Source organism: Neomonachus schauinslandi, chromosome 11 (genome assembly GCF_002201575.2).
Source record: "Neomonachus schauinslandi chromosome 11, ASM220157v2, whole genome shotgun sequence".
NCBI classification, from domain to species: domain Eukaryota; kingdom Metazoa; phylum Chordata; class Mammalia; order Carnivora; family Phocidae; genus Neomonachus; species Neomonachus schauinslandi.
Genome location: NC_058413.1, coordinates 9,792,818 through 9,802,178, shown reverse-complemented (window position 1 = coordinate 9,802,178; position 9,361 = coordinate 9,792,818). Strand labels below are relative to the sequence as shown.

Below are 9,361 nucleotides of genomic sequence, written 5' to 3'. Positions count from 1 at the left end.
CCCCCCCCCCCCCCCCCCCGCCCGGGGAAAGGAGCCACCCTAGGATAAACAACCTCTGGGCACAAGCTGAGCCTTGCGAAGGTCCCCAGCACACAGAAGGGTGCCTACATTTAGAGGATGGGATTGGCCCAGGGCAGACTTGACTGGTGCGGGTTCCCAGACAAGTCTGCTCTAAAAACAACAGAAGAGGATAGGCCTGGCCCCTTCCTATCCACAGAGCTTTAAATTCCAAGGACAGACACCCCTCCCATACCCTCCTCACCCCTCACACATAGAGAAAGCAGGGTTTTCCAGCAGGAGGAACCATGTGAAAGGCAGAAGAAAGATGGGAAGGGGTGGGACCGGGCAAGTCACATGGGTCCCGGTGCCAGCCCACCGCTCCACCCCTGCGGAATGGGTGCCAGACAGACGGTCACACATCTGCCTTTATTGGGAGCAGCAGGTGGGACATTTCCAGCAACGGTAAAAAAATTAATTTACAAAAGCAGGAATTCAGTGAAGCTCCTGGTTGGAACCTGAAAGAGGAGAGGGGGTATCAAAATGAGACCGATGACCCTTCTTTCCACCTCCTTTTCTCACTGGACCCTGTGCTCCTGGGGCAAGGGCTGATGGGCACACTACTCTGAAGCTGAGCCACCAAAGCCGATTCTCAGTGACCTGTTCAGTGGATTATCTGCAGCAAGGGTTTTGGGGTTTTTTTTAATCACTTAGTCAAGATTTATTTTACTCACTGAAAACATTCAAACTAACCACAACGGTACTCCTAGATTCTGACCCCCTTCTAATCCATTCCCAAGCAGCCTCGCCAGGTCAATGGTGTATGATGTGTAAGGATGCAAATGTCTAACATGGGAAGACTGTGCGCACAGCCCTATGAAGTGTATCCCAAAGCCCCGGGCCGTGTGCAGAACTCAGAATGAAAATGTAGGTCTCAGATCCCCATTTGGGACAGGGAAAGAGGCACACGTGCCTGGTGTCCCTCTCCACTCTGCTGAGTCTGTCACCATTAACCAAAGTCTTCCACAGGCCTGAGGACCCCGCTGATGCAGACGTGGGAAGCTTCTGTAGTGCCCACCTTCTCACAGCTCTTACCGTTGGGAACTCATACGTAGATGCCAACCCAGAGCAGCAGGAAGAGGACTCCAAAGCCCATGAAGAGTGAGGCCACCAAGGAGATGAGGAGCTCTTTGTAGATATCCCGAGTGTACTTGGTAGAGGTAACCTCGTAACTGGCAGGGTGATTAAGGAGAAGCAAAGGGATGGACTGCCTAGGACAGGAAGCCTGGCCAGTGCAGCTCTGGGAAAAAGGTACAGGGTGAGCCTTCTAGAAGGCTTGCCTGGCTCAGTGTCGCCAGGAAGAGGGGCCTGAGAGACGACCTGGACTCTTGTTGCTTCACACCAGCCCTCAACCACCCATGGAGAAAATCTGCCCAGAGGGGTTAGGTCACTTACCCCAGGTCACACAGCTAGTGACCAGTGGAACTGGCACTAGCCCTCAGATCTCCTGCCGCCTGAGCATACCCTTTCACCACTTTCCCAACTTCAGATTCCCTATCCCCAACCTCCAGTCCGGCCAGGCCTTTTGTTCACTATCCTGGAAATCTGAAGAGCAAACTGAGCTCCCCTCAACTTGGGAAATAAGGCCAGCACCTGACCTTGGACATCAACAGCTTTTCTTCAATCTCCTTACCTTCCCCCTACCCCCACACCAGAGCAAAACTGGCAGGGTGCATGTACCCAGCATGGTTTCTCCCTCGGTTTCCCACACTGCTAATTCTGGCCCACTGGCTGCTCAGTAAAAGGATACACGAAGAACCAGGCGGTAAAGAACATGCCAATTGCCAACAGCACCACGGTCAGATGGGGGAAGACAGCAGGGTTCACTGGGCTGGTATATCTGCTCATGGCCTCGAGCTCCTAAGGGAGGGCATGAGATCAGAGCTATCAAAGAATCCCAGGACTTAAACCTGAGGGGGAGTGTGAGGTCATCAAGGAGCCTCCTCCTCTAGGACTGTTAAAGGTCTGTTTCAGCCTGGGAAATACGGAAGTCCTTCAGAACCAACATCAAGCGATTCCATTTGTAAATGATAACAATGACATCTTAAACTAAGATGACGCTTTGCTTTTTCAATATGAGACAAGAAGGGCAGCTAAGAGTCAGAGGCTGACACAGAAGGTGATGGATTAGCTATCGATCAGTGGTCCCTAACATTTTTTGAGACCACTGATGACTATGAAAAAAAAGTATGGACCCTGCCCAGGGTAAACCAGAAGCAAGAAAAAGTTTGCCTATAATTTTAGGAGCTTTATGGACCCACGTCTGTAGACATCAAGCTCAGAATCCTGCTGTAATTCAGAGCCTGGGCCAGGACCCAATCTCAACTTCTACATCTCTAATTTTCACACTACGCTATTGTGAAATCTCAGGATCTACTGGCAAAAGACTTCAGTTAATAATCTGGCTCTACTGAATAATATGAATCTCAGTAAAATAGTTATAATAACACCACTCACAGAGTTGATGTGTGATTTAAGAAAGATGACGAACGTCAAAGCATCTAGCTCACTTCCTGGCATAGAGTAGTCATTCAAAAGGTGTTTGTTTCCTTCCCAAGCTTACAGGGAAGATTATGAGATAATGCTTGTGAAGGAGGGCTGTAAACGTAAAGTTCTGTACAAATGTTGACTTCTATTGTCAATCACCAGCCAACGGTCCTAAAGTCCAGAACATAACAACTCTAGAGAAATAAATTGACCCCATTGTTCTAAGAGACACTGGAATTCAATTCAGTAATGCCCCCTCCCCCCCAAAAAATGATAAAGACAATCGCTGCCATTTACTGGGCCTCCAATTGCAGGCCCTGTGTTTGGCACTGGGAACACAAAGATGCATAGACATCATCCCAGGGCTAGATGCACGTCAGATGGTGGTCACTAGGAGGCGTGGCAGATAACAAAGAAGACCGTGACATGTGGCAAGAGGTCTGTACAGAGGTTGTGGGAGCTCCCAGGAGACAGCGGCCAAGTGCCTGAGAGAGTTGGACGTGCTTCACCAAGAAGGTTGACATCTGCCCCGGGCTTTGTAGGATGAGTAGGAGTTCAGCAGGAGGAAGCAATTTCCAAATAGAGATAACAGCTTAATCACAGGTAACAGGAATAAAAGCTTAAGGTATTAAAAATGCACCTCACACGCCTCACCCCTTAGAAGTCGCGAGATCAAAACCTCAGCCTAACGAGTCCAGGGCAAGGGGCTTCCCTTCCCGTCCCTCCGCCCAAGCCGGAGGATACAGGAGCCTCCAGCTGTCTGGATCTCGGGCGTCTGAGGCCTTCGCGAGAGAAACGGGGTGTGGAACGGGCCCCAAGGGGTCCTCACAGCCCTGCCCGGAACGCCCCAACCCCCTCACCATTTTGCCAGGCACAGGATCATCCGCCGCTCTGCCACCGGAATAACACGTCGGCCGCAGCAGGAGCCCCGGTCAGCGGAAGAGGAAGTGCGCCCGCGCGAGTGGCATTGTGGGATTTGTAGGCCCGTGGGTCAGGGTGTAGGTGGGGCTGGGACCTGTGAGCCCCTGGTGTGGAACTGGGGCAAGCGATAGTGAAGGGTAGGGCAGAGCCGCTGAGAGGGTTCGTTCTCCCCGGCGGGACTGTTTGCCACAAGGGGAGCTGGCCGAGGGGGTCGGGCCCTGCACCGCATTTCCCAGGAGGCTGTGCGCGGCGGCGGGTCACGTGACCGGAGCGCGGGCTTTGGAAGGTGGCGGAGCGCGACAGGATCCGCGGCGGGGCTGAGGCGGGTGCGGGGCTGAGCACCGTCCTGGGCAGCACCGGACCGAGCGCTAGCTGTCGAGACCTCGCGCCCCAAAGGCCAGGTGAGACCCCATGGGAAGTGTCTTCGAGGGCGGCGGGGTCCGCCTCGCTCTGGGTGCTGTGGGGGGCCGTCTGCCGCGCGCGGGGCGAAGGCCGGAGCGCGGGCCCGCCACCTTCCCGCTGTGCGACTTGGACCGGTCGCCTAACCTCCGAGACTCTTGCTTCATTTGGGGGGGGAGAGATAGCTTCCACTTAATGGGGCCGTTGTGTATTTTGACCAAGATCCTGGATGAGAGACATTTTGGAGACTTCACTGGTTTAGATCTCTTTCCCGCCTCCCTCCGTTGGGGGCTTTGGGAGGCTAGCCGGCCAGCAGGCACTGACCTCCCCGTAAGCCTTCTAGCAAAGCAGCCAGCCTGAGGCCGGACCCAGAGGGTCGAATGACCTCTGCGGGAGGAACGGTTCCGAGCAGGAGAGCTAGAGGATGGCGGGAGGAGGGCACGGCTGAGCAGCAGTGAAAAAGGGCAGGCCTTATCTCAGCCTTGGCGTTGGCCCCCAGACTGTGAAGGTAGGTTGGGAAGCAAAGCATGGAAGATCTTGAGGACAGGTTGAGGTGTTTGGAATTAAGTAGGGAGGGGGGGATGTAGCAGGGTCACTTACGCTTTAGAAAGAATCCTGTGAAAAGTGGGAGCAACGAAAAGGTCTAGTGTAATATTTCTTGGAGTGTTGGACACATACCACCAGTGGGCACAAGATGACTTTAAATGGCACCCAAAAAATCCTTTTTTTTTTTAAAGATTTTATTTATTTGACAGAGAGACACAGCCAGAGAGGGAACACAAGCAGGGGGAGTGGGAGAGGGAGAAGCAGGCTTCCCGCCGAGCAGGGAGCCCGATGCGGGGCTCGATCCCAGGACCCTGGGATCATGACCTGAGCCGAAGGCAGACGCTTAACGACTGAGCCACCCAGGCGCCCCCAAAAAATCCTTTTTAATGGTTACACATTTAACACATCAAAATATAACTGATACGGCACAGACATTACTGCTTAAGAGGAGTTCTCTTTTTCAAATTACCTGAGTTTTTTTTTTTTTAAGATTTTATTTATTTATTTGAGAGAGAGAATGAGATAGAGAGAGAGCATGAGAGGGGGAGGGTCAGAGGGAGAAGCAGACTCCCCGTTGAGCAGGGAGCCTGATGCGGGACTCGATCCCGGGACTCCAGGATCATGACCTGAGCCGAAGGCAGTCCCTTAACCAACTGAGCCACCCAGGCGCCCCGAAATTACTTGAGTTTTTAAAACAATGGTGTCCATTTAAAGAAAATATTAAGTGAATGAAAGTACAGGTTTTAGATGGAAGTGGCAAAAAATTGTGAGGGTGGTTTGGGTCTAAACGAAGTTCAGGAAACACTGCCCTAGGAAATACTTGTGAAGGGGCCTGAACCACAGAAGTGCAATGTGGGACTGAGCAACTACAGGTTGCCAGGCTTCTAGATCAGGACCTAGGGTCAGGTAGGAGCCGTGGAGTTCACATTTTCAGACTTTAGTGGTGGAGAGAAAATACAAAGAGAAAGACTAAGAATTCCTAGCAACCTCATGGTAGAAGTAGAAACCAGTCTCAGTGCTGAAGGATTACTGAAGGGAGACTCGAGCAGCAGCGTGTGAGGAAGCCACATAACTCCCATTCAGATATGGTTTTTTGCTAGTCCTTCAGGGCTACTGTATCAGTCAGGGTTCTCTGGAGAAGCAGTAAGATATAGGATATGGACATACATAAGGAGATTTATTTTAAGGAATTGGCTCAGGTGACTGTAAGAGGTTGGCAAGGTTGAAAATGATCGGGCTGGCCCACAGGCTAGAAACTCATGCAGGAGTTGATGCTGCAGTCTTCAGGCAGAATTTCTTTGGGAAACCTTACTCAGTTTTTGCTGCCAAGGCCTTAAAACCAATCAGGCCCACCCATATGATGGAGGGGAATCTCCTTTGCTTAAAGTCAACTGATGATAGATGTCACAAAATAACCTTTACAGCAACACTTGGATTAGTGTTAGAGTAAATAACTGGGTGCCTTAGCCTAGCCAAGTTGGCACATGAAACTAACCATCACAGCTGCTAAGAGGAGCCAGAGGAAGAGTTGGGGATGTTCAGTGACTGGCCTGAAGGTATACGGGAGGAATGTATGAATTGGCAAGAAGTTAGGTAACTCGTGTTTATTTTGCCACTGTGCACATTCAGCCTTGTATTATGGTTGCTTTTGTACCTGTGTCATCTTTGTTTAGACAGTATTTGCTTGCCCTTCAGGGCTTGGTTCTGTCATTATGATCCCTGGGCTCCTCAGGCCAGGCACTCTCGTCCTCCCACACCAGTTGTAGCCCTTACTGCATGCGAGCCCTATTGCTGCCTTATCCACGAAACCTTAATAAGTCCCTTGACATCAGCAGGATCTTATTCCTCTTAACACCCAGGTTTTTCCCCGATATTCAGGAAGCCTTGGTATTAACTGAGTGGGCTCCCTTGCTAGACAGTAAGTTTTTTTGCAAATGGTGACCTTGTCTTGTTCATCTTTTCATCTTCTGCGGTCCCAAATTGGCGTCCTTTTTGTTGTGCTCAGTTTGGTCAGTTGAAGGCATGAAGTTGGTGAGATAGCACCAGTTATAACCCTTGATCCTTTGCATCCTTTAAGTTCCTCCTCTTCTTACTTTACTCCTTTCTTTTTTAGCTGTCCCTCCTCTGTGTTGCTATGGGAATTCAAGGCCTGGCCAAACTGATTGCTGATGTGGCCCCTGGTGCCATCCGGGAGAATGACATCAAGAGCTACTTTGGCCGCAAGGTGGCTATTGATGCCTCTATGAGCATTTATCAGTTCCTGATTGCTGTGCGCCAGGGTGGGGATGTGCTGCAGAATGAGGAGGGTGAGACTACCAGCCACCTGATGGGCATGTTCTACCGCACCATCCGCATGATGGAGAACGGCATCAAGCCCGTGTATGTCTTTGACGGCAAGCCACCGCAGCTCAAGTCAGGTGAGCTGGCCAAACGCAGCGAGCGGCGGGCTGAGGCCGAGAAGCAGCTGCAGCAGGCTCAGGCTGCTGGGGTCGAGGAGGAGGTAGAAAAGTTTACTAAGAGGCTGGTAAAGGTCACCAAGCAACACAGTGATGAGTGCAAGCATCTACTGAGCCTCATGGGCATCCCATACCTTGATGCGCCCAGTGAGGCCGAGGCCAGCTGTGCTGCCCTCGTGAAGGCTGGCAAAGTCTATGCCGCGGCCACTGAGGACATGGATTGCCTGACCTTTGGCAGCCCCGTGCTGATGCGCCACCTGACTGCCAGCGAGGCCAAGAAGCTGCCCATCCAGGAATTCCACCTGAGCCGGATCCTGCAGGAGCTGGGCCTGAACCAGGAGCAGTTTGTAGATCTGTGCATCCTGCTGGGCAGTGACTACTGTGAGAGCATTCGGGGCATTGGGCCCAAGCGGGCTGTGGACCTCATCCAGAAGCACAAGAGCATTGAGGAGATTGTGCGTCGGCTCGACCCCAACAAGTACCCCGTGCCAGAAAATTGGCTCCACAGGGAGGCCCAGCAGCTCTTCCTGGAGCCCGAGGTGCTTGACCCAGAGTCTGTGGAGCTGAAGTGGAGTGAGCCAAATGAAGAAGAGCTCGTCAAGTTCATGTGTGGTGAAAAGCAGTTCTCTGAGGAGCGCATCCGCAGTGGGGTCAGGCGGCTGAGCAAGAGCCGCCAAGGCAGCACCCAGGGCCGCCTGGATGATTTCTTCAAGGTGACTGGCTCGCTCTCTTCAGCTAAGCGCAAGGAGCCCGGACCCAAGGGATCTGCCAAGAAGAAGGCAAAGACTGGGACAGCAGGGAAGTTCAAAAGGGGAAAATAAATGAGTTTCCCTCCTACCTCCTTGACCCCAGAATACCTGCCTTACGGTACCCTCAAGAGCTAGCACTAGAGACACCTCTGGGGGCGGGGAGGGGATTGCATTGCTTCTCTAGCTCTACCCTTCTCAAGTAGTGCTTTTCTCTTTTGTACTTGATCTTATGGCAGGAATGCCATAGAGCTACTTTGTTTTCTCTTTTAGCTCAGGAAAGTATGTCAGGCTCAAAACACCTCTCAGGCAATTTACGGACACTGAATCTATTTTTAAATGAAAGTGAGAGCAACAAGTTTTGAAGAGGGAGTGGGAGATAAATGGTAGAGATAGCAGACTGGACAAAAATGATTTCCTGGCTGGCCAACTGGTGGCCGATGGGAGTGGGTGGTGGAACCAGACTGCACTTCTCTCTGGCTCAGCCTTGACCCACCCTGTGAGACAGCCATCAGGAAGTCTGAGTCTTAACAGATGGGGAGAGCTGCTGAGAACGAAGACAGGCAGGGAGAGCTGGAGTCCCTGGAGTTGGCAGCAAGGGTCTGATTACTGGTTATGTGTCCTGGGGTGGGCAGAAACTTGAACTTGCTATGTAACTTGAGTCTTCACATTGGTTATTTAGGGGCATAAGATGGCGAAATTCTAATGTCCTCTCTGAGGCAGTCAACTGAGTTGAGACTTTGGGATAAGATGCTATTTTCATGTGCTGTTTTTGTTTTAAAGATATGAGAAAAGCCAATAAAATTATAAAAGTAACCAGAATGTCACGTTCTCTGAGAACATTTGAAAACATCTCGAGTGTCCCCAGGCTTCAGGCAGTGTAATGTTCTTTTCACGCTGAAGTGAACATCCCAGACTTGTACCGTTACAAGAGGTTTGAGAGTGGCCACAAGATGGCGCCACACTCCATAGAATGGCTAAAGCCGCTTTGGCAGTACTTAAGCCATTTGGAGGAGGATGCCTCGTTTAACTAGGAAAGAAGTTTTAATAGTTGAATGGGTTTCTAGTTTCCCACCTACTGTGTGAGATAAAGGAACTCCTTTGAGAAAGCCTCACAATTTCGATCAACTACTTCATAGCATCCAAGCATTTACCTTACCAGTTTATAAATTGTGAAAAAACTGCACTTCAGAAATAACTTTCATGTTCCTTCTGTGACATCAAATTCAGGTTGCCGTTTCCCATAGAGATGGAATGTTTTAAAAGTTTTATAATCCTGATAAAACTTGGTGGGGAGTTTCTAATTTTTTAAGCATTCCTGTCGCTGCCATTTGAAGTTAATGGGCACACTTAAGCAATCTGAAATTTAAACTGCCAATATTCTAACAGATTAAGCGGGTAAAGACCGGTGGTTTTCAAAATTTCTAATGGAGCAACGTATTTTTCAAGTGAAATCTTATGTGGAACCTCAGGATTTGAGCTTCTCTGGTTGAAGCAGGAGTGGGACATAGTCTCCCCAACAGTGCTCTCATAACTAGGGGACTCCCAAACCACTGGTAGACAGTTTTTTGTTTTTTTTTTTTAAGATTTTATTTATTTGACAGAGAGACCGCGAAAGAGGGAACACAAGCAGGGGGAGTGGGAGAGGGAGAAGCAGGCTTCCCACGGAGCAGGGAGCCCGATGCGGGGCTCCTTCCCAGGACGCTGGGATCATGACCTGAGCTGAAGGCAGATGCTTAACGACTGAGC

The 9,361-nt window shown here is 50.7% G+C and overlaps 2 protein-coding genes across 2 annotated transcripts; one reads left to right on the top strand and one right to left on the bottom strand.

Annotated features, from left to right (window-relative positions):
- Positions 1–407: 407 nt before the first annotated feature.
- TMEM258 (transmembrane protein 258) lies at positions 408–3,469 on the bottom strand. Its single transcript, XM_021684910.1, has 4 exons — positions 3,405–3,469; positions 1,808–1,917; positions 1,093–1,229; positions 408–515 (listed from the first exon to the last, which is right to left on the bottom strand). The coding sequence occupies exons 1-3, from the start codon at positions 3,405–3,407 to the stop codon at positions 1,103–1,105; spliced, it is 240 nt and encodes a 79-aa protein (XP_021540585.1). The 5' UTR covers positions 3,408–3,469; the 3' UTR covers positions 408–515; positions 1,093–1,102.
- Positions 3,470–3,744: 275 nt separating this feature from the next.
- On the top strand, positions 3,745–8,514 carry FEN1 (flap structure-specific endonuclease 1). Its single transcript, XM_021685469.1, has 2 exons — positions 3,745–3,866; positions 6,524–8,514. Exon 2 carries the CDS (start codon positions 6,545–6,547, stop codon positions 7,685–7,687), a length of 1,143 nt encoding a protein of 380 aa, XP_021541144.1. The 5' UTR covers positions 3,745–3,866; positions 6,524–6,544; the 3' UTR covers positions 7,688–8,514.
- Positions 8,515–9,361: the final 847 nt, after the last annotated feature.

Bases quoted from the DNA above. Each gene is read 5' to 3' on its own strand.
- TMEM258 (XM_021684910.1), bottom strand. The intron at 1,230-1,807 runs GTATCCTTTTAC...TCACCCTGCCAG, and splicing joins TTTACCGCCTGGTTCTTCGT to TTACGAGGTTACCTCTACCA.
- FEN1 (XM_021685469.1), top strand. From the start codon at position 6,545: ATGGGAATTCAAGGCCTGGCCAAACTGATTGCTGATGTGGCCCCTGGT.